At 45.6% G+C, this 25271-nt stretch overlaps 1 protein-coding gene across 6 annotated transcripts in view; it reads left to right on the plus strand.

Moving 5' to 3' along the window:
• Positions 1-25271, plus strand: part of shtn1 (shootin 1) — a 177509-nt gene that overhangs the window by 25739 nt on the left and 126499 nt on the right. For all 6 annotated transcript variants that reach the window (XR_012051258.1, XM_061964012.1, XM_072916435.1 and 3 more), the window contains exon 5: positions 14882-14976. Coding sequence is in view for 5 of the 6 variants with exons in the window: in XM_061964012.1 (XP_061819996.1) it covers positions 14882-14976 (95 nt within the window). In the remaining variant the exon portion in view is untranslated. The remainder of the gene's footprint in view (positions 1-14881; positions 14977-25271) is intronic.

Genomic DNA, 25271 nt, shown 5'->3' on the forward strand with positions numbered 1-25271 from the left:
AGTTGGCAGGTATGTAAGGGTGTGCCGTGATGGCACTGCCTTTAGCGCCCTCTGCAACCTGTACATACAGCGTGCCAGCCCAGTTACATGTTATATGAGGCTTTTGCAGACACACATGAGTGACTGCAAGCCATACTTGGTCAACAGCCATACAGGTCACACTGAGGGTGGCCATGTAAACAACCTTAACACTCTTACTAATATGCACCACACTGTGAATCCACACCAAACAAGAATGACAAACACATTTCGGGAGAACATCTGCACCATAACACAACATAAACACAACAGAACAAATACCCAGAATCCCATGCATCCCTAACTCTTTCGGGCCCCCGTGCGTCAGTTGAGGTGGGCGGGGTTGGGGGTGGCGGGGTTTGGTGGTAGCGGGGGTGTATAATGTAGCCCGGAAGAGTTAGGGATGTCAGTGAGACTAATTACCTGTCAATCTACCCCAAAACATCTGAACTTAGCATACAATGCACCAAACGTGCAGAAGTCGCGAGGCAAGACGTTCAGTTCAAATGCTGTATGTATATGACAGAACGCACACAAAGTTGGCTGCCACCATTGATCACAAACGAGCTATTCTGACAAACACGTGTTTGAAGGAGGAAATTACGTCACAGATTGAATTGCCAAATTAAAGTCACAGGAACATTACAGAACTAGGTAACTGCACGCAATATGCTTTCGTACATCAAAATCTCTGTCATACAAATAGTGCCTCTTTTGGTCAGCATTGCAAAAAAAACCTAGAAAACATTGTCAGCGCCTGAAGACTTTGGGGAAAGTTCTTGGATTTTAAACAGGTGGAGAAATGGCCGAGTTTGAGCAAAAGTGTATTTTTCTGTTTTTGTTGTAAAAATGGCTGAGAAAAAGTGGATGATAATCATTGAATTAAAGAGCATGTAGCTAACTGACTTGGTGAAGCAGTTGGTACGCATCACTGCTAGTCTGCACCATACTGAAGCAGAATGAGTCGATAACGCCAGCCACTGACATTTACCCATGAAAATATGGAGAAGTGGCTGATGGTGTGTTTGACGGATAAGCAGCTGTAAGCATATCTCCTTTCAGATGTCCATTATCCAAGGTAACTGAGCAATTACTTCATACAACTAATGCAGCTGTTTGTCTCACATTAGATTGTATTGTATTTCATATATATATATTGTCTAAAAGTATTTTTTCTTTCTTTTTGAAGGCATGTTACATTTACGATTTAGACTTTATTTACCCCACAATGGAGAATTTATGTGGTTGCAGTACAGATTCAAAAAGTCCAAAACAATAAGGTAAAAACTCGGGGTGTCAAAGTTAACGCGATAATAACGCTTTTAACTATAAGTTCCTTTGACGGCGATTAATGGGCATGCGTTCTGACTCCTTTTTAACCCTCGGGCCATTCCGTAGCGTGGGAACAGTAATGGTGTTCCTTTGCTGTTGAGCCACAAGCTCGAAAATATTGAGCAGCCATGCACAAAGAAAATGGTACATTATTGAAATCCCATGTCAAAAGCCATTACAAGTCTCCTGACAAGACAAGACTATTTCATCTTCTATCGCAGTGAGACAACATCACTGAAGCAACTGATGGCCCCTTTGCCGCTTGCAGAGAGGAGCTTTCCTTTGGTGTTTGGATTACAGTTGAGTGCAAAAATAACATAAAATGTAGATTGCTTCACCACCTGCTTTAATAATATGGAATAAAAGCGCAGCAGAAAAGAAAGATGGTAAGGAGGAAATCTAGAGTTATTTTTTACTAGAGGCTTTCACGTCGTCAAACCATGTCAAGACACCTTTTCAAACCGATCACACACTTCCGTCTTCACAATAAAAGCACTTTGCTTTACATCCGGTCTAACGACCCAAACAAAATAAAAATGTCTTACATTACGACTATGCATTGTTAAAGATGTTTTGTAAAGTAATCTGTGATATTTCTACCTAAATACATATTTTCTGGCAGATTGAAGTGTATATTCTTCTGTAACCTGTTCTGATTGATAGTCCGCAATTACAGAATGTTTATCAGGCTGAATATTACATTATATTAATAAAAAGAGGTTAAAACCTTGTCATGCATTTATTCAGGTATAAATGACCTGAAATTACCTGACATCTTTGACAGTCAAAGCATGATCGTAACAACCCATATGTTGTTATTAATGCGTGAAACTGGTATCCAAACATGGTGTAGCTGCTCCTCTGAATGCAAGTGCTACTACAGCAGAAGAACAAGTTCTGCATTCTTACAAAATCTGGCATGGCACAAACACACTGCAGGTCTTTTTTTTTTTTTAATTGTCATTAAAAGCGTGTTTATGTCTAATTGTCCAGTCATAATATTAATACACACTTGAAAATTATCTGTCTAAGGGACACTTATTAATGACAAAAAATGGCATCGATATGCGAATATCACAATTAATTTTGAGTTAACTATAATCAAACTGCAAATATTTGCGATTAAATATTTTAATCGTTTGACAGCCCTCGTAAAAACACGCAAGAGGGATACATTAAATAACTCAAATGACATAACATACAATAAAAGAGAACAGAGCAGAGGAACACAGCTCCTGCAACCAGCAGCCACTTAAGCTGCGCCATCTTGGGGGAAAAAATGGGGGACCGATTAAATGTATTTAAATTCATGAAAACGGTCAACGTTGATTTGATACTAATTCTAGAGGTATGCTGTGCGTTACAGAAATAATTAAGCTCATATCCTGAGGTACTACTGTATTTTAAAATCTGATGAAATCCGTACTGAACTGCTTCTTCAAGTTTAACTTGCAATCACACGCAATAGACCACCCCTAAATAATTGTTCTGCCACTTAACTAATTAAACATTGTGCTTGAGCACAAGCGGAATTAAGCGTTAGTGTGCAGGCAATTCTTTTGCCCCAGTGACACCTAATTAAGACCCTGATGAACACCAGTACAAACATCAAACATTTGATAACACTTAGCTACCATTTTTCTCTGCCCCTACTTTGTTCCTCTCTAACGCCGTGGCCGCACTCAGACGTCTTCCAACGGACGCCTGGGACTTAATGACATGCTAATTACAATTGCCGGTCACCATGGTAAACAAACAGCCGCGTGGCGATGAAGTGATGAAGTCACATCAAATATGGCAGTCATAATTGTGAGTTTTGGCATCCCCATCATCATCATCACTCTGTTTTCTTTCCTGCTTTTTTACTCTCTCTTTATTCATCCTTCCCTCAGGAAAGACACTGATTACCCCTACGATGACGTGCTGCATAATGGTATCAGCGCCGCCAACAGAGCAGAGAATTAAATTGTATCTGCAGCCAATGTTAAACCTTGATGAGGGGGGCAGATGCCTTTGTGGTGTTATCATTATAACACAATGGTCATGTTGTCATCAACCTTGCCATCACCAATTGAAAAGGCATGATTGTGTTTTCGGGGCTTTTTGTTCTGTCCTCCAACTGCAACTCAGTAGCCCGACAACCCCACCTCCAGCCGTTTTGTTGTGAATAGGGGCAATTTTCTAAGAGCTATGAAATCACGTAATAGCTCCTAATATGCAGCTGCTTGGCACAGTGAGGCGGCCTCTGTTAATGTGGAAGTCAAACACAATATGTGTTTTGGCTGCATTCATTCACATGAAAAGCCACACTGTAACTGTCATCGTTACAAACAAACTGTCTTTTCACCTTTCACATTGGTCTTCAGTAAAGTGGTCCCAGCGGAGCGTGCGGAATGCATTTGGAAAATAAATAGATTTTCAATACATCTGATTGGTTTTAAAATTATTACTCTCATATTGGTGCTGTGCAACATTACTATATATACAGCATACAAATGTCTATTGCTCCATATTTTTCTATATTGTTTACATTGTAATTTTAACATTTGAGCAGTGGCTAATGTAACTGCAGCAACACTGCTACTTTGCAGTACGACTGCAACAAACAACTATTTTGATAGCCGACTAGTCATGGACTAGCTTTAGTCGACTAATCGGATTATAAATCTCTGGCTGTAATTTAGCCATCGACTTTTAAATTCAGCTTGAGATATTTTTCAGCATATCTTTTTTTTAAAACAAACATGACTAATCTGTTCATAAATATGTATTCATACTATGCTGCTCATTCGGTTGTTACAAAGTTAAAATAAATATTAAACTTGTGTCCATTTAAAAGCCAAGAATAGGCAAAGTGCTAAAAATCAAGGTATCATGTTTATGTAAAAAGAAAAAACAGTTAAAATAGCAGCAATAAAATCAAACAACAGAGCACCAAAATTAACTTCCTCCTTGGCGCGGCACCGCTGCTGCCCACTGCTCCCCTCACCTCCCAGGGGGTGAACAAGGGGATGGGTCAAATGCAGAGGACACATTTCACCACACCTCGTGTGTGTGTGACAATCATTGGTACTTTAACTTAACTTAACAAAAATAACAAGCATTGTGTGATGTGTTCAAAAGCTGCACACAAGATTATTGATTAACTCATGGAATTTTAAATCAATCGAATAGACTCAATATATAGAATTGTTCCATTGATTCATTATTAACCTTGTAGCTGTCTAGTAGGTTGTATGCTTTATATTTCATAATATTGGCACATATTGGTGCCGAATGTGTGACGATCTGTCACTTTGTTTCTGTTTGTTTCCTTGTTTGGTGTTTGTTTCCTGTCGGCGCTCTTAATTTTGTTCCATTTCCTGCATGTCTCCCTGAGCGCTCGTTTCCCTCACCTGTCCCTGATTGGCAACTGCAACCAGGTGTGCCGGCTGCCAATCAGGCTGCTATTTATGCCTGCCTCGCCTGTTCCTCAGTGTTTAGGGTTATGATTGTGTTGAGAACCAATACATGCACGACTGCTTCCTCCTTGTTTAAGTATAATAAAAAGTCTTACCTGCTCGTCAACCTCCTGTTTCCTGCGTCTTAGGGTCACAATTACCGCAGCCATGCGGTTTCATGACAAAATCCTCTAGCCAGATCGTGACCTCACGGAAACCCCTGTCTGCCACGTGCAGCCGATGTTCTGATCTGCACAATTCCTGGAGGACATGAAAGCCAGGTTTGTGCAGCCCCAACCCATAGCAGGCGCAAATCTTCTCCCGCCGACTCGCCCGCCGTCCCCGGTGCTCGGCCCGGCTCGACCATCTTCTCCTGCGCTCCGCCCGGCTCGGCCACCGCCGCCTGTGCAGTTCGCTGCCATCTTCTCCGTCTCCTGCTGTGCGACCTCCTTTGCCTGTACCACGTCAACCTCCGGTTCCTGCATGACGTAGGCCTCCGGTGCTCCGCCCGGCTCCCGCCCTTCCAGTGGGACTTTCTTCCTGCCAGTCCAGCGAAAGCTCCTTTGGAGCCCACCGCGTGGTCCATCCTTTGGAGCCCACCGCGTGGTCAATCCTGGCTTCCCGTTGAGGCTCGGCACGGGACGTGTCGCTCTCCCTCCTCATGGCCCCCTTCCGCTCTTCCCTGGGTTTTTCAGCAGGAAACGCCGACAACCTCCTCTTCCCAATAAAGTGTTGCGTCTGGCATCCGCCTCGTGAGGGGAGAGCTACTACCAGCAGCAGTGCTGGGAAGCACACGCTGCTGTCATCTCCGTCGTCGGCGGCCCCTCTCACGACGACATCATCCTCTCCGGCGGGCCTTCCCACGGCACCACCATCTTCCTCGTCTCCGGCAGACAGTCCCACGGCAACGTCATCGTCCTCGTCTCCGGTGGACAGTCCCACGGCAATGTCATCGTCCTCGTCTTCGGCGGGTCGTCCCATGGCGCCGCTCTCATCTCCAGCATCGTCGCCACCGCAACCTCCGTCTGGCCTGCCGCACAAGTGGCCATCAGGCAAATTAAGTGGCCGTTTCATGGATTCCCTCCGCGCTATCGACAGTGATGCGCAGGACCCGGGCATGGACATTTACGGCTGCTGGTGCGCTGGACCACTCGCGTCCGCCTCCTTGTCGGTCACGGATGTGGTCGCCCGCCTCACCAGATGCTGGCTGCGGGGGACACTTGGCCTGGCGACCCACCGCCAAGTCCTGCCTCCGCCCTCCAGTGACTTTTGAACTTGTTCTGTTTCGTTTCTTGGGACATCTGGAATCTGTTCCTAAAGGGGGGGGGGGGGGCACTGTGACGATCTCTCACTTCACTTCTGTTTGTTTCCTTGTTTGGTGTTTGTTTCTTGTCGGCGCTCTTAATTTTGTTCCATTTCCTGCATTTCTCCCTGAGCGCTCGTTTCCCTCATCTGTCCCTGATTGGCAGCCCGGCACACCTGGTTGCAGTTGCCAATCAAGCTGCTATTTACGCCTGTTCTTCAGTGCTCGAGGATTATGATTATGTTGAGAACCGTTACATGCACGACTGGTTCCTCCTTGTTTAAGTATAATATAAAAAACTCTTAGCTGCTCGTCAACCTCCTGTTTACTGCATCTTAGGGTCACAACTCACCATCTTTCAGTTCAGACTGCGATTCTTTGAGTCACCCCACGTTACGCAAAAACCACGTTACGCATGAATCATACATTTGTCTAAATGTGGCCCAGGACATGTTACATTTGGGTCGCATTGCTGCGATGGTGGTGTTCTTATGATGCGGAGAAGGACAGGAAGCACCAAGAGCAGCGTGCAGGTAATATTCCGTTATTCCATATATTAGGCAAAAACACGTGCTCGGGGGCAAACAGGCAGCCACAAAGCAAAACTTAGCTTTAAGCACGGAGATCAGAAAACAAACAGGTTTGATCGTTAAGTGTTTACCAAAAGTAAATGAAAGGAAAGAGGGTAGAGAACTAAAACAGACTTAAACATAGGAAAACGGCAATGAAACACAAATCAAGGCCTGACCCAGCAAAGGGTCATGATAATACACCCCCAGGGGAACTTGGCGGTAGGTCACCAGGCCAAGTGTCATCAAAGCCACCGGGGACGAGTCAGGTGGCGTCGGGAATGTTGAACCCCGCTGCAGTTAGCGAGGCGGGCATCCACGGTCACAACCTTTGCTCGCGAGGAGTCCTGGGCCTTGCTGCTGATGGCGTGGAGGGCATCCATGAAAAGAACACCTTAGTGGCCGATGAGGCTGACTTGAGCAAGGTCCATGCCCAGGTTCAGGGTGTTGCATCCAGTGGCGCAGAGAGCATCCATGGAACAGCCAAACTCTTGGCTGATGGTGTAAAGGCGTGTGTCCGGGCACCTCTGCAGCAGGCGGTCTAGCTGACTGCAGAGTTCAAGGCGAAGCTGAAGCTGACTGCAGAGCTGGTGACGAGGCAGGAAGCGGCGTCGCCAGACCTACTGAAGACAAGACTGCAGCTCTCGTCAGACCTACTTTAGACGAGGCTGGAGGCTTCTGCAGGCTCACTGGGGTTGCTGGTGGCGCCTACAAGCCCACTGGGGTTGCTGGTGACGCTTACAGGCCCACTGGGGTTGCTGGTAGCGTCTGCATCGCAGCTTTAGCGAGCTTAGCTACTGTTGTGGCAGCTTGGGCTAGCTCGCCTGAAGCAGGCGTGGCTGCTTGGGCGAGCTCAGCTAGAGTGGGCGTCGCTGGCGGCGTCAGCTGAACCACTACCAAACAATATAGTTCTTCCATCTCCATCTTTCTCAGTACCTTTTGGCACCAGTCGTCAATCCACGCCACGCTATACTTTTCTCGAGGGTCCCTGATTGAAGAAGGTGGACTTTTAGTAAGTGAAGCCGAAGCGGACAACTCCCCCGCTGGTAGAGAGGCAGGCAGCGCCCATGAAGAAGGTAATGGCTGTGCAGGACAAGGAACTTTTAGTGGAGGAAGCTGTGTGTCACCAGCTGCACAGTTACCAGCACCAGCCACCACTCAGGAAGCGGATTCAAGACGCAATCTTGAGGTCACAGGGGAAGCTGTTCGGTGACCTCAGCGGTAGCAGACGCCAGGGGTGGGTGGGCATGGGGAAGCCTTGTAGCCGGCCTTAGTAGATAACCAGGGAGTGAAGGAGCCTGAGTTTTGACAGACTGGGCAGATGAGGTGGGCTGAGTTTTCCCCCTGGCTGCATAGCCTCATTTGGCCCAGGCATGACAGTATACTCCACAGAAGGAAGTGCCGGTGTATAAGTCGACTGTTGGTAGGCAGAGGCGCTCCTTGTGCTGTGGGTCCCTGCTGAGACGCCTCTCGTTGCGCAATGCCAGGTTGATGAGGTCGTCGAGCTCATTCGAAGTCTCCAAGGTTTTAGATGTGGTCTGCAAGACTCATGAAATATGCATTCAGTAGCGAAGGGGCGTTTCAGTCGCACTGAGAAGCAAGTGCCCAAAACTCGTTAGAAAAGTCCGCTTCAGAGCACTTCCCCTGCCACCCTCTTCAGAGCGATCGAGCAGCCTCTCTGCGATGTGAGTTGCCTGCTCCATAGCTTTGGCAAATGCAGGATAGGAGGAGCATACAAACCCTGTTTCCATATGAGTTGGGAAATTTTGTTGGATGTAAATATAAACGGAATACAATGATTTGCAAATCCTTTTCAACCCATATTCAATTGAATGCACTACAAAGACAAGATATTTGATGTTCAAACTCATAAACTTTATTTATTTATTTTTTGCAAATAATCATTAACTTGGGAAAGGGCATGTTCACCACTATGTTACATCTAAGGCTGCAGCTAACGATTATTTTTCTATCGATTAATCTATAGATTATTTTTTCGATTAATCGGTTAATCTATAGATTATTTTTTCGATTAATCTATAGATTATTTTTCCTTTTACCGATTATTTTTTTTATTTTAAAATGAAGATGAAAAAATAAATGTAGGCCAGTTTTTTCAAAAGGCATGGCTTTTATTTACAAAAAAAAAAGTATGGCCACTCAGTCAACATTGACAACAACATGACAAAATATTCTGTAACAATGTAAACATTTAACAAAATTAAAAGTAGCTTATTTGCTTTTAATGTGCAAGTATAAAAGTAAACATCCAGTGCAAATCTTAATATTCTGCAATAGTATAAGCATTTCAAAAGTAAAAGTATTGCTTATTTTGCTTTAAAATGTGCAAAAATAAAGATAAACATCCAATTCAAAAAAGTGCAAAACGGAAATATTCTGTAACAACAGTGTAAACATTTCAACAAAAGTAAAAGTATTGCTTATTTGCTAAAATGTGCAAAAATAAAGATAAACATCCAATACAAAAAAGTGCAAAACGAAATATTCTGTAACAACAGTGTAAACATTTCAACAAAAGTAAAACTTTTGCTTATTTTGCTTAATAACACAACAATGATAGTATGATTAAAGTGAAAGTTAATTGTTCGTTTGTACATAGTATACGTAATTGTTAATGTTGTAAAAGGTATTTGCACAACTAATTAACGTTAGCGTTAAAGAGGAGCGCGTCTTTGTAAACACTGAACAGGCACGCCAAACGCTCCTCTCAGAGCGAAACGGTGCTTTAGTTTATGAATTTACAACGCAGATACAAATGACACATTCATGTTTTTGTGTAATGATGACAACGTATACTCACGCGGACGATTGACTAGTTGATGGTGATGGCAAGAACGCTGCCGTTGTGCTGCTATGATAGGCCATTTCCGCTCGACAGTGTGCATACAACAACATTATTAGCAGAGGTGGGTAAAGTAGCCAGAAATTGTACTCAAGTAAGAGTACTGTTACTTTAGAGATTTATTACTCAAGTAAAAGTAAGGAGTAGTCACCCAAATATTTACTTGAGTAAAAGTAAAAAGTATGTTGTGAAAAAACTACTCAAGTACACACACATATCATATATATGTGTGTGTGTATGAAAAAACTACTAACATACACACACATATCATATATATATATATATATATATATATATATATATATATATATATATATATGTGTATATATATATACACACACTCACACACACACACACACACACACACACACACACACATATATATATATATATATACATACATTGATATATACAGTATATAATTTATATTTATTTATTTTGCCGTTTTTGTTTACATGTTAAAGGTGTTTTAATAATTATACATGCATGTTTAACATATAGATTCCTTTCTTTCATGAAGACAAGAATATAAGTTGGTGTATTACCTGATTCTGATGACTTGCATTGATTGTAATCAGGAAGCAGTGCTGGTAACGTCCACGTTTTCAAATGGAGGAGAAAAAAAGTTCCTCCTTTCTGTCTAATACCACATGAAAGTGGTTGTTATTTGCCATCTTATTTGTCCACCTTCCATATTCGTTTTTATACCCTTTACAAGAAATACATTGGCGGCAAACTCCGTAGCTTGCTAGCTTGTTTGCGCTGGCTTTCGGAGACTCTTATTTTGAAAGCGCAGGCGCGATGGAGCGGGACTTTTATTGTGAAGACAGGAACTGTGCAGTCAGTCTTTACGGTTGAAATAAAAAAAGGGTCTTTTTTCCTTCACACTTTTGATTGATTGATTGGAACTTTTATTAGTAGATTGCACAGTACAGTACATATTCCGTACAATTGACCACTAAATGGTAACACCCGAAGTTAGCTCGGAGCCAGTCAGGTCATGTGACCCCTGGCTCTGTATGATTGGTCCAACGTCACCAGTGACTGCATCTGATTGGTGGAACGAAGTGAAACGTCACCAGTAAGGCAGGCACTTTGAAGGTCTGTCTGACAGACCAAAACAAACAAAGCGTGCATTAACAGATCGATAAAAATTAGTAGCGAGTAGCGAGCTGAATGTAGATAAAAGTAGCGGAGTAAAAGTAGCGTTTCGTCTTAGGCCGTTTATTGAAATACTCCCACACTTTTGACGACTTTTGGCGTGCTTTTTTCCCCTCGCTCGCACCGCTCGCATCGTCTGCTTTGCGCTCCGCCATGACGGTAGTGTGACGTAAATATGCGACGCGTCGACGAACAAAAACGTCCTCGACGTATTTACGTAACCGATGACGTCGACTATGTCGACGCGTCGTTTCAGCCCTAGTTACATCACCTTTTCGTTTGACAACACTCAGTAAACGATTGGGAACTGAGGAGACACATTTTTTAAGCTTTTCAGGTGGAATTCTTTCCCATTCTTGCTTGATGGACAGCTTAAGTTGTTCAACAGTCCGGGGGTCTCCGTTGTGGTATTTTAGGCTTCATAATGCGCCACACATTTTCAATGGGAGACAGGTCTGGACTGCAGGCAGGCCAGTCTAGTACCCACACTCTTTTACAATGAAGCCACGTTGATGTAACACGTGGCTTGGCATTGTCTTGCTGAAATAAGCATGGTAACGTTGCTTGGATGGCAACATATGTTGCTCCAAAACCTGTATGTACCTCTGCTCCCCCTCTTCCTTGGGGGGGGGGAGGTCCGGTGGCCATGGATGAAGTGCTGGCTGTCCAGAGTCGGGACCCGGTGTGGACCGCTCGCCTGTGCATCGACTGGGAACATCTCTGCGCTGCTGACCCGTCTCCGCTCGGGATGGTGTCCTGCTGGCCCCACTATGGACTGGACTCTTACTATTATGTTGGATCCACTATGGACTGGACTCTCACAATATTATGTCAGACCCACTCGACATCCATTGCATTCGGTCTCCCCTAGAGGGGGGGGGGGTTACCCACATATGCGGTCCTCTCCAAGGTTTCTCATAGTCATTCACATCGACGTCCCACTGGGGTGAGTTTTTCCTTGCCCTTATGTGGGTTTTGTACCGAGGATGTCGTTGTGGCTTGTGCAGCCCTTTGAGACACTTGTGATTTAGGGCTATATAAATAAACATTGATTGATTGATTGATTGATTTCAGCATTAATGGCGCCTTCACAGATGTGTAAGTTACCCATGTCTTGGGCACTAATACACCCCCAAACCATCACAGATGCTGGCTTTTCAACTTTGCTCCTATAACAATCCGGATGGTTCGTTTCCTCTTTGGTCCGGAGGACACGACGTCCACAGTTTCCAAAAACAATTTGAAATGTGGACTCGTCAGACCACAGAACGCTTTTCCACTTTGTATCAGTTCATCTTAGATGAGCTCAGGCCAAGCGAAGCCGACGGCGTTTCTGGGTGTTGTTAATAAACGGTTTTTGCCTTGAATAGGAGAGTTTTAACTTGCACTTACAGATGTAGCGACCAACTGTAGTTACTGACAGTGGGTTTCTGAAGTGTTCCTGAGCCCATGTGGTGTATATCCTTTACACACTGATGTCGCTTGTTGATGCAGTACAGCTTGAGGGATCGAAGGTCACGGGCTTAGCTGCTTACGTGCAGTGATTTCTCCAGATTCTCTGAACCCTTTGATCATATTACGGACCGTAGATGGTGAAATCCCTAAATTCCTTGCAGTAACTGGTTGAGAAAGGTTTTTCTGAAACTGTTCAACAATTTGCTCACGCATTTGTTGACAAAGTGGTGACCCTCGCCCCATCCTTGTTTGTGAATGACTGAGCATTTCATGGAAGCTGCTTTTATACCCAATCATGGCACCCACCTGTTCCCAATTTGCCTGTTCACCTGTGGGATGTTCCAAAAAAGTGTTTGATGAGCATTCCTCAACTTTATCAGTATTTATTGCCACCTTTCCCAACTTCTTTGTCACATGTTGCTGGCATCAAATTCTAAAGTTAAGGATTATTTGCAAAAAAATAAATGTTTATCAGTTTGAACATCAAATATGTTGTCTTTGTAGCATATTCAACTGAATATGGGTTGAAAATGATTTGCAAATCATTGTATTCCATTTATATTTACATCTAACACAATTTCCCAACTCATATGGAAACGGGGTTTGTACATCTGTGCGGCGGTTTCACTCTCCCTTGGCCCATGTGGCTGCCTTGCCAGACAGATTTGAAATGACGAAAGCCACTTGCGCCCCATCAGAGCCGAAGGCAGTTAACTGGAGCTCAAAGTGCAGCTCACATTGAGGGAGAAAAGAACACACTTCACCCGTGTTGCCGGAGAAACTATCGGGCCTTTAGAGCAGTGGGCTGGTGCATTAGCCTCAGTCGTTTGCGGAGCGACTTGTTCTGTGGGGGGGTGTTACGTCAGCAAAGGTCGGGAAGGGAGCGACCAGGTAGGTCCACTGAAGGGTGGATACCAGGAAATGGAGCTGAGACTCGAGCACGCTCAAGCGAGTGTCCTGTCACTGTCAGCTCCTCAATGCCGCTGCCTCGAGCACCAAACGTCTCCTCCTGTTCCTCATACACAAAGTCAGGTTGCAAAGGGCGAGCCTGATGGTGTCTACCTATATGAGGACATTTTTTAATGGCCAGTATTTTCTGTTAGGTTCTGGTAAACACCTGAACCCCAGATGAAGAGGCGGAGGGCGAAGAGCATATTTACAAAGTATTTTACTGTCACAAAGTACCTAAAGGAGTACACAAACGTATTTAGCAAGAAACTAAGAGAGATAGCACATAAAAGCAAGTACCATAAAACAAAAAAATATCAAAAGGACTAAAATAACCTGAATAGAGAGATCCGTCTGGAGGCAAGGTAAAACAGTACCAATGCAGGGGAGACACCGGAGTGAAGAGAGATCTGTAGTATGGGAGCCAGTTCAAAAAAGGTCTTGTCGTCGTAAGCATAGATGACACGGGACAAAAAAATGGCATCTCTCAGCTACAAGCCCTCAGCTTAAGAGGCTGATAAGACAATCAGCCGTATATGCATCCTGGAGCCACAACTCCAGCTGTTTCGCAAAAATTTGGAGAGAGAAAGAAGGAGACTGGAGCAGCCAGGCAGTGTGGCAAAACACAACATCTAACAATCTGCTTTGCAAAAGGAGCATTTCATTCATGTTTTAACAACAATAAGAGCAAATGTTCCCACACTTTACATGTTTTCACTCTCGATGTTGAAGCGAATGGTGGTGCTGAAAAAAAGCGAGTGATGATGTCACGACTATTATCGACAAATGAATTTGACAATGTCGACAAATTGTTTGCACCTCTACTTTGTGGTACTTGAAATAACTTTACAGCAAAAGTTAGTGGGTGGGAGTATGGCTGTCACTGCCTGATTTATGGATTTGTCTGATCAATTTGCGCATGCAGCAAGAAGTTGTTATGTTTGCGCATGCGTGTTGCAATTGCGGCGCATGCGCAATGGGATCTGGCAACTCAGTAAATTAGGCAGTGACATGGATGTCAACAACACAGCAGTATACTTTTAGCAGAGAAGGAAAGCACAATGGGACCTAAACAACAAAACTTGAAGAGGAATTGCTGCCAAAAAAAGAGAAGGTTAACTCCTGTGCCTGTTGCCTGTTGGTATGGATTAAAAAGGTCAATAGGGATGAGAATTGATAAGATTTGTCTGGTTCCGATTCCACTTTCGATTCTGTTTAACGATTGGATTCTTAAATCTCATCGATTCTTATTTGGAAAAAAAAGGATGGCTTAGCATCAATTTTGTTTAGTTTAGCGGTAATATGACCTTACAAAGCCTACAGTGAGGTCTCAAGAGGCACATACGTAGCATAGAAGAACAAATATATGTTTTTGTAAATAGATATAAGAAATTTATTTTCTTTTGTCGAATTGCAAATTGCAAATTACACATGAATGTCACATTTAGTAACGTGATAATAACTTATTTAATGCAAAGTAAGATATGTTAAAATGTTGTTTAGCCTTTTAAAAAAATACATGTGCCTTAGCAATTTTTGCATTTTATACGATGCCATTTTGACACAGCCCCAGTCCCATTCCCACCATATCCGCAGCCACAAATGTATTGCCGATGCGTGGGAAACACTTGACATTGTTAAAATGTGACAAAATACTAACGTTGTTATAAGGCTATGAGATTACCTATTCAGGAATATATTTTTTGTCCATATCACACAGCACTACCTCACATTCATGCGCTGGTGTCCTTAAAAAAATGAACAGCAGCTAATGCACACTTCCTCTTTCTAGTTTCTAAGATGGTCATTGAAGAGGTCGCTGTCATTCAGGAGAAGCTGGAGATTGAGAGAACGTGTCGAGAAAGTGCTGAAGCCCTGGCCTCCAAGGTAGAATCTTCTGTATTTTTGTTTTCAACGAGTGGAGGAAAATTATTGATCTAAACATTTGTCAATAAATACAAAAGCATGTAAATATCTCGATTGGTTAATGTATTTGTGTGGTACAATCCAAGCACTTTTTCTCCTTTGCTTATTTTTCTGTCCTTGTATCTCCTGTGTCTAAAATTGCTTTCAAATTATTTTGAGAGGGAAAGATAGAGCACCGTTTTGGAGTCCTTGCTAAAAAAAAAGGTGAGTTCTTATTTGAGGGATGCAGCTCAGGACACAGTGTTTTGCTTTCTGTGGCTGAACGTATCGCTATAATCAATTCTCATTCAATTCTTGGACAAATGCTTTGATAGTCCAGTAGATTCACTCACATTTTGGGAAGTTACGGGGAGGAACAATTGATTGTGAAAATTGTCCCTAAAGCCGTTTTTCTTGCTTTCCACCAAAACACCCTATTCATTTGGCCTGTGGCATTCCTGTCCTACTTTGCGTTTGAGTTGTACTAGTAGTTCAAGTTAAGCTGTTTCTTTTTTTCATGACTATTTTGCTTCTGCAAAAAAATGTTTTGTCATAACTTAAAACGCTTATTTCACCCAAGGTATTAAAGGACAACTGCCCTTCTTTTTTTAATTTTGCCCATTCTCCACAATCATTGGGTGAGATAAGAACACACGTCTTTCCCTTTTGTGTGCATTCTGAATAGTAAAAAAACGCTTTGCACAAGGTGGCTAACAATGCAGGTAATGGGATGCACAACTTACACTTGTATTACCTTGGGTAAAACAAATGTATTTGCAGAAGCAATATTGGTTTATTGTTGATTTTTTATTTATTTTTTCATGTTTACGAATCGTTGCACCCCTTTTTTCAATAATAGGCCTTTTTCCACCAAAAATTCAGAAACTTTAGATTCCTAGACCCTTTACTTCCTGGGACTAAATTTCCTGTAGATTTATGTGGTTTGTGTTTCCACCACATTTCACAGTACAGGCCTGTTTATAAAAATCAGGCTGATTATGTACAGTATGGATGACAAGCACAGTATATATCTACATTCATACCATGTAAATAAACAGACATTATTAGGTCATATTTCTTTTAATAAAGTGTAAGTAAAAGCAATACAAAGCAATTATATACAAAACCGGGTTTTACATGAGAAGACAGGCTTTGGTTCACAGTGTCCAATAGGCAGAAAGTTGTTCCTTCAGTAAATGATGAATTCATGAGCATCAGGCAAGTCTTTATCGTCCATTTCGGCTGTAAATAACCATGTATAAATAATAAATGTAATTGTTTATCTTACTTACAGTGACAACATAACAATTCAGATTCAGCGTCAGCCTGTTAGCATTAGCATTCGTGTTGATGTTAATAACTAAACAAATGGCGTGTCCCTAAAATCGTGAATGTTGTATGCCATTTACCTTTGTTTCCACTCGTCCTTAATTTCACATTGCTTTTTAAAATATGAGGTTGAAGTTCCAGTGATCAGCTCTCCCATCCGCTTTGAAGTCAGGCTGAATACTTTATAGTTCTCTATAAATTTGTTTAAGAGAGTCCGTCCACTTTTCGTAGCTTTGCATATTGAAATTAAGTTTGTTCAAATGAATAATCAACATTAAATTGCATTGTGGTTTAAAGACTACAGCTGAGTCAAAACACTGTAAGATAGTTCCACAAATCAGCGATCTTCAGCACACAGATGCCCCACAAAAGTTCCCTCAAGTCAAAAGTTGTTTCTGGTGAGTGACGTTACGTCCGGAAAAGTCTGCTGCCACTCGCTGCCACGGAAAAGCTCAGTACTATCTTTCCATCTGTGTGCTTCTAATTGTTGTACAGCTTTCTTTATTCGTTCTCCAACATTTTTAATAGTCTTATCAAACTTACAAAGCACCAACTCTTTGTCTTACCGCCTCTCTCTCAGCTAGATAGTTGCTAAGCTAGCAAAGCTAAGCCAGTCCCAGTCCGAAGCTACTGTGCTGTTTACCACATAAAAACTAAGTAGCTAGCTGCTAAGCTAAGGAAGCTAGTCCCCGTCCGAAGCAACTGCGCTCCGAAGGCTTCTGCTCCCTCACGCTGCTGCTACCCTTCGCCACCTACTCAGTGGCCTAGTGGTTAGAGTGTCCGTCCTGAGATCGGTAGGTTGGGAGTTCAAATCCCGGCCGAGTCATACCAAAGACTATAAAAATGGGACCCATTACCTCCCTGCTTGGCACTCAGCATCAAGGGTTGGAATTGGGGGTTAAATCACCAAAAATGATTCCCGGGCGCAGCCACCGCTGCTGCCCACTGCCCCCTCACCTCCCAGGGGGTGATCAAGGGTGATGGGTCAAATGCAGAGAATAATTTCGCCACACCTAGTGTGTGTGTGACAATCATTGGTACTTTAACTTTAACTTTAACTATTGCTCCGATGACAGCAAGAACTTAACTCGGTGTAAGAAACAATGTGAGTATAGCTCCCTGCTCTTCGTGCACCGTTCTCATAGATAGGTTGGCCCTATTAGAGAACCGTGTCCACCAGTTAGAACAGAGACATTTCGTAACTTTAGACGCCGCGGACACGTTCACTACCGTTAGCCGTCGCTAGCTGACTAGCCCGGTTTGTAGCAGCCCTAAGCGGCCTACAAGCCACGGTGAGACGCATAATAGAAAACCCAAAACCAGTGAAGTTCAACGTTGTATAATTTGTCATATTCCAAACATATTTGGACTACCTCTTCATGTGGCCCAAATCTGATGCAAAAAGATCAGATTTTAAGCACTTGGGAGCATGCAGTTTCACATGCACAGCAGGAGCGTCTTCCTGCTGCGTCTCGCCATCTGCCTTTGGACCCCCGGCAGCGTCCTCGGCATGTTTGTGTCGTCCGGGGTCATGTACAGCAGCCTGCCTGGAGTGGACATCACACACAAACTGCACTGGACGCCGGGAACGACGGCAGACATGGCCGCCAGCAGTTGCGCCGACCTAAGGGAGAAGCCGAGGTCGGTCCCGCCGCACACGGACGAGCACGAGACGGGTAACGGGAGCGGGCGGAAACGCCGGCACCGCGAGTACGACGACGGCGAGTGCGAGAGCGGCGAAGACGGTGCCGACCTCCGGGAGCTGGAAGCCCAGCGGGTGAAGAGCAGCATCCTGCAGAAGAGCATCTTCACGCCGGAGGAGTGCAACCTCATCGAGGAGAAGATCGACCAGGTGGTGCCCAGGGCGGAGGCCGGACAATGCCGGGAGCGCGCTGTGGACTGGGCGCCCCTGCGTGGCAGGTGCTTCTTCGGGGGGGGGGGGGGCTACACGTACGGCGCCCAGCTGGAGAAGCGCGGGCCGCAAGGTAAAAAAGGAACACTCCAAACACAAGCACAGACGAAGCAGAAACAGACTTTGCTTTTTCAAACTGTTTATCATGCTAAAGTGATTTGGGATCCTGCAGTGAAACCCAAAGGTATTTTGGGAGGTCACTTAAACATCGGAAGCCTATTTCCCAAGTGTGATAAAATCAGATTATTACTGTCCGAGTCTAATCTTGATTTTCTATGCATCAGTGAAACGTGGCTGCATGATAACATTTTAACCAGCATAATCAGTGTTCCGGGATATAAATGTTTTAGAAGGGACCGAACTGTGGGAAGGGGAGGGGGCGTACTGATATATGTCAAGGACTCATTTAATGCAAAGGAAATTCCCCTGACTGCTGATATATCTACTGAATGTTTATGTATTAATGTCACACTATCACAAAACATGCAATTCAATGTATTGGTGGTATACAGCCCTCCATCTGCATGCGTTGGAACGCTATGCGAAGACTTAGATGTACTGTTTTAGAATAACAGTGAAGTACTTGTCTTCGGAGACTTCAACTTAAACTGGCTAGACAAACACTGCAGAAAAAAACTAAAAGACCTCACATCTAAACATGACTTTAGTCAGAAGATAGAAACCCCCACAGGTATCACTAAAAACACTCAGACACTAATTGATTTAATCTTCACAAACAAGCCTGACAGAATCGTAAAAACGTACAATCTAGTCACCGGCTTGTCAGACCATAATCTGACAGTAGCTGCAAGAAAACTCACAAAGAAACGTCTGACGAGGTTTAAAAGTCAAGATCAGAAAACTTTTAAACTTGAGATCCCTCGCAAATCAACAACTGCATTTGAAAACGAATTAAAGGGTATTAATTGCCTGTTGTAATCAGCTAATGTCTACTATCGGACGCATTATTGATAAATTTATTAGAAAGCGAAAAAAATCCCACAGAAATTTTAATTTACCATGGATTAATGATGATATCCGGAAATGAATGAAAAAGAGAGATTATGCCTTAAAAACTTTCATCAAAACTCGTAGTGACACCGATTTGAAAATATTTAAAGGCTTGCGTAATCAAGTAGTTAAACAGCTCAGAATGTCCCAATCAAACTATTACATCCACATGCACATCCACATCCACATAGAGGCCAAAGGAAATGGCAAAATGATCTGGAAACTACTACAAAGCCTATTAAACCCAGAGGGTAACACCACCCAAACCCAATATAAACTTAAAATAGGAGACAAAATCATTACTGATTGTACACAAGTCTCAAATGAGTTCAATAAATTCTTTATAGAATCTGTCTGACCCGATGATGTGTCCCAGTGCATCCAGGAGATGTATCTTTTAAGTTTCAGTCTGGCTTAGCCAGTGACTCATAGGAAAGACTGGGTGGCAACCAAGAACAGTTTGGTCGACTACTGGAGAGACAGTTGGCAGCTCGGAAAGACGGCACCCGGGACAGTATGGGTTAGCACCCCAGCCTGTATCTTTCGTGAGAAAGTACCAAAATAAGCTACGGAAAGCCCTACAGAGAAATACCCCCAGGAGATCCCGAGAGGGGGGGGGGGGGTGAGATCTCCAATCGGATGGACCCAAGGTTAACGACCCCCGCAAACGAACTGACTACGAGTATAACATGTATCTGCGGCAAGCAGTGCAAAAATCAACATGGCTTAAGAATCCATCAGGCCAGAATTAAATGCACCGGAGTCTCTCAATCCCAGCAGAGTAGTTCCACAGCAGCGGATTAAATGGCCCCAAGCAAACAGACGGAGCGAGTGGCTGCAGTTTGATGAGGATGTGTCCAACATCATCCAAGCCACAGCCAAAGGAGATGTTGACAGCAGGCTCCAGGCAATAAGTACCATCATCGTCAGCTATGGCTCAGAAAGATTTGGACGGATGGAGAAGGGCAACACTGAGGCCACTCCCTACACAATGAACCGCAGGGCCACTAAGACACACCAACTGCGCCAAGAGCTTCGAACCCTCAGGAAACAGTTCAAGAGAGCTGCTGAGGAGGACAAACGACCTTTAGAAGAGCTGCGCAACATCCTGCGGAAGGAGTTGACAACTCTCCACAGAGCAGGGTGGCACAGGAGGCGTGGAAGAGAGAGAGCTAGGAAGCGAGCAGCCTTCATTGCCAATCCCTTACGGTTTGCTAAACAAGCGCAGTGGCCGGCTTGAGTGCCCAAGAGAGGAAGTGAATCGTTTCCTCCAGAATACCATGAGTGACCCACTCAGGGGACAAGATCTAGGACCCAATAGAGCGCTCATCAGCCCTGCGCCACCAACGGCAGAGTTCCAGTTGACAGAGCCCAGTTTAAAGGAGGTTGAAGAGGTCACCAAGGCAGCCCGCTCAGCATCTTCCCCGGGCCCCAGTGGTGTACCTTACATCGTCTACAAGCGCTGTCCAGGGCTTCTGAAACATCTGTGGAAGACCCTGAAGGTGATCTGGCGAAGGAGGAGGGTGGCCGACCCGTGGGAGGTGTGCAGAGGGAGTTTGGATCCCCAAGGAGGAGGACTCGAAAAACATCAACCAGTTTCGGACTATCTCACTTCTGAGTGTGGAAGGGAAGGTGTTCTTCAGCATCGTCTCCCGAAAACTGACCAAGTTTCTCCTCAAGAACAACTACATCGACACTTCAGTGCAGAAGGGGGGGGATTCCTGGAGTTCCCGGCTGTCTAGAGCACAACGGTGTCGTCACACAGCTCATCAGAAAGGCCCATGAGAGCAGAGGGGAACTTGCTGTGTTGTGGTTGGACCTGACTAACGCCTATGGGTCCATCCCACACAAGCTAGTTGAGCTTGCGCTGCACCGCCACCATGTTCCCAGTAAGATCAAGAACTTGATCCTGGATTATTACAATAACTTCACGCTCCGGGTCACTTCTGAGTCAATAACCTCTGACTGGCATCGCCTTGAGAAGGGAATAATAACAGGATGCACCATCTCCGTTGTCCTTTTTGCACTGGTACTGAATATGCTGGTAAAGTCTGCTGAGGTGGAATACAGAGGGCCTCTATCCAGATCAGGTGTTCGACAGCCCCCTATTAGAGTCTATATGGAGGACCTTACTATCACAACAACATCAGTCCCAGGGAGCAGGTGGATCTTGCAGGGATTGGAGAGGCTCATTGGACGGGCCAGGATGAGTTTCAAGCCCGCAAAGTCAAGGTCCATGGTGCTGAAGAGGGGGAAGGTGGTCGACAGATTCCGGTTCTCAATCTCAGGAATGGTCATTCCATCCATCACGGAGCAACCAGTCAAGAGCTTGGGAAAGCTCTTTGACTCCAGCCTGAAGGACTCTGCTGCTATCCAGAAATCTACTGAAGAGCTTCGAGGGGGGCTCACCAAAGTAGACAAGTCTGGCCTACCTGGTAGATTCAAAGCCTGGATCTACCAGCACTCCATCCTTCCCAGAGTCCTGTGGCCTCTCCTTGTATATGCAGTCCCAGTAACAACAGTGGAATCCTTTTAAAGGAAGATCAGCAGCTTTCTGCGGAGATGGCTGGGTCTCCCCCGCAGCCTCAACAGCGCTGCCCTGTACGGGACAAGCAACATCCTGCAGCTACCCTTCAGTGGGCTCACTGAAGAATTCAAGGTGGCACGCACAAGAGAAGCCCTACAGTACAGAGACTCCAGGGACTGCAAGGTGTCATCAGCCGGGATTGAAGTAAGGACAGGAAGGAAGTGGAGGGCAGAAAAGGCAGTGGAGGTGGCTGAGTCACGCCTTAGGCAAAAGGCACTGGTTGGGGCCGTGGCAACAGGGAGAGCAGGCTTGGGCTACTTCCCAAAGACCCAAGTCAGCCAGGCCTGGGGCAAAGACATACGACATCTACTCCAGGAGGAGGTCCGAGCAGGCTTGGAGAAAGAGCGAGTGGGCAGGGTAGTTGGACTCCGGCAACAGGGGGCATGGACAAGATGGGAGGGCACGTTGCAGCGCAAAGTCACCTGGTCAAACATCATGCAGGCAGACCTCCACCGCGTCCGGTTCCTCATGGCAGCAGTCTACGATTCCCTCCCAAACCCAGCAAACCTCCATGTGTGGGGGAATAGCGAGACACCCTCCTGCTCCCTTTGCTCTGGAAGAGGCTCCTTGGAACATCTCCTCAGCAGTTGCCCAAAGTCCCTGGCTGATGGTCGCTATCGCTGGCGCCATGACCAGGTACTCAAAGCAGCCAGCAACATCATGCGCCAAAGAAGGCAATCTCATTCATCAAAGCTGGGGAGAGACCTCGTGCACGTCCACAGGACAGGACTCCTTCACACAGCCCCTGATTGGCAGCTACACATTGACCTGGGAAAACAACTGAGGTTCCCCCAGCACATTGTAACAGCATCTCTCCGGCCAGACATGATCATCATCTCAGAGGCTTCAAAACACCTGATCATGCTGGAACTAACAGTGCCTTGGGAGGAGCGGATTGAAGAAGCCAACAAAAGGAAACGTGCCAAATATCAGGAACTGGTGGAGGGGGGCAGGGGCTGGAGGACTTTCTATGAGCCAATAGAAGTTGGCTGCCGTGGCTTTGCAGGACGCTCCCTCTGCAAAGTTATTGGCCGATTGGGAGTCACAGGGGCGGCAAAAAGGAGGGCCATTCAATCCGCAAGTAAAGCGACAGAGAAAGCCACGAGGTGGTTGTGGCTGAAAAGGGCAGATTTGTGGGTTGCTACTGGGACACAAGCAGGGACTTGATCACCCCGGCTGCGTCGCCTGGACGAGGGTGTCTGATGTTGCGAGACCCGAAACACCCGATGAATCCAGGATACATCACTGATGATGTGTCCCAGTGCATCCAGGAGATGTATCTTTTAAGTGTCAAAAACCTTTCCTGGGGTTTCTCTTGTATGACTAATGATGACCAAACAACAGACATACCTGATGAACAAGACAGCTCATTTCAGCTCAAGGAGGTTAGTCAGACAACTGTCCTAAATGTCATACATGACCTAAACACCACATACTCAAAGGATATTTATAACCTAGACACAGCTTTTCTTAAAAAATATAGCGGCATCCTTATACAGCCTCTTACCCGTCTTATTAATATTTCCATTAAAACTGGGCAATTCCCAGATGGATGAAAAACTGCACAGGTAATACCACTTTTAAAATCTGGTGATGCTGGAATGACATCTAACTATAGACCTATCAGCCTTCTTCCAGTTTTATCTAAAGTCCTGGAGAAGATTGTTTCGGAACAACTAATACACCACCTTGAGACAAATCACTATTTGACTCCCCTGCAATTCAGATTCAAACGTAACCATTCTACAGAATCTGCCACTTGTTTTTTAACTGAAAAGATCAAACATTCTCTTGACAAAGGACAGATGGTCTGTGCAGTATTTCTAGACTTTAAAAAAAGCATTTGATACTGTCAATCATGACATTTTAATTTCAAAACTAACTAAATTCAATTTATCCAAACAGTCATTGTCCTGGTTTGAGTCATATCTAAAGGGCCGTGAACAATGTGTCACCATTAATAATGTGAGATCTTCCTTCCGCAAAATAGAAACAGGGATACCTCAGAGTAGTGTCTTGGGACTGATACTATTCAGTCTATACATCAATGACCTACCAGATGTATGTGTCAGGAGTTGTAGGTGACGAACCCCAAGATGCAGAGATGGCAGCAGGCTTGGTACAAGGAAACATGGTTTTAATGTTCAAAAATAAGAAAAGGAAAACACGAACCAGAAACCAGGAAGCAGGAACAGGAGTCAGGATCCAGGGAATAGCTTAACGCACACAGCTAGCAACGACAGCATACAGCAAACAACGACACGACAGGTAGGAACGACAATAATCCAGCACTGACTGGAGGAGAAGGCAGGTTTAAATAGCAGCTGGCTGATTGACACCAGGTGTGGCCAGGTGCCAATCAGCCACAGCTGAGGGGAAGCAGCACTCAGGGAAAAAATCAGGAAATGAAGACAAAATAAAAGCGCTGACAGGAAACTAAGACAAACACAGAGAAAAAACTAAAACACAGTCAAACTGTCAGGGACAAGCCTGACAGTAGCCCCCCTTCCTATAACGGATACCAGACGTTCTAGAACCCCCCCACCCCAAAAGTCCAAAGTCACGGGAGGGTGGAGGGAGGACAAGGAGGTGGGCCGCCAGGCCAAGTGTCCCCGCAACCAGCGGGGAAGAGTCAGGTGGCGACGGCGAGTTGAACGCCGCCGTAATTGGCGAGGCGGCTCGTCCGCCGGCGTGGGAGAACCCACCGGAGACGATGGTGGCGCCCTCTGCTGGCCCACCGGAGACGATGGTGGCGCCCTCTGCTGGCCCACCGGAGACGAGGATAGTGGCGCCCTCTGCTGGCCCACCGGAGACGAGGATGGTGGCGCCCTCTGCTGCTGGCCCACCGGAGACGAGGATGGTGGCGCCCTCTGCTGCTGGCCCACCGGCGACGAGGATGGTGGCGCCCTCTGCTGCTGGCCCACCGGAGACGAGGATGGTGGCGCCCTCTGCTGCTGGCCCACCGGAGACGAGGATGGTGGCGCCCTCTGCTGCTGGCCCACCCGAGAGGAGGATGGTGGTGCCGTAGGTTGTAGACCCACCGGAGTGCAAGGTAGCGTCTGCCGGCCCACCGTAGTGCATGGTGGCGTCTGCCGGCCCACCGGAGTGCATGGTGGCGTCTGCCGGCCCACCGGAGTGCATGGTGGCGTCTGCCGGCCCACCGGAGTGCATGGTGGCGTCTGCCGGCCCACCGGAGTACATGGTGGCGTCTGCCGGCCCACCGGAGTACATGGTGGCGTTTGCCGGCCCACGGAAGTGCATGGTGGCGTCTGCCGGCCCACGGAAGTGCATGGTGGCGTCTGCCGGCCCACGGAAGTGCATGGTGGCGTCTGCCGGCCCACGGAAGTGCATGGTGACGTCTGTTGCAGACCCACTGGGGTGAGGAGTAGCTGTGCCTCCCCAGCTGCACAACCACTCCTAGCCCCCCCCTCAAGGGAC

The sequence above is a fragment of the Nerophis lumbriciformis genome, linkage group LG02, assembly GCF_033978685.3.
Source record: "Nerophis lumbriciformis linkage group LG02, RoL_Nlum_v2.1, whole genome shotgun sequence".
NCBI classification, from domain to species: domain Eukaryota; kingdom Metazoa; phylum Chordata; class Actinopteri; order Syngnathiformes; family Syngnathidae; genus Nerophis; species Nerophis lumbriciformis.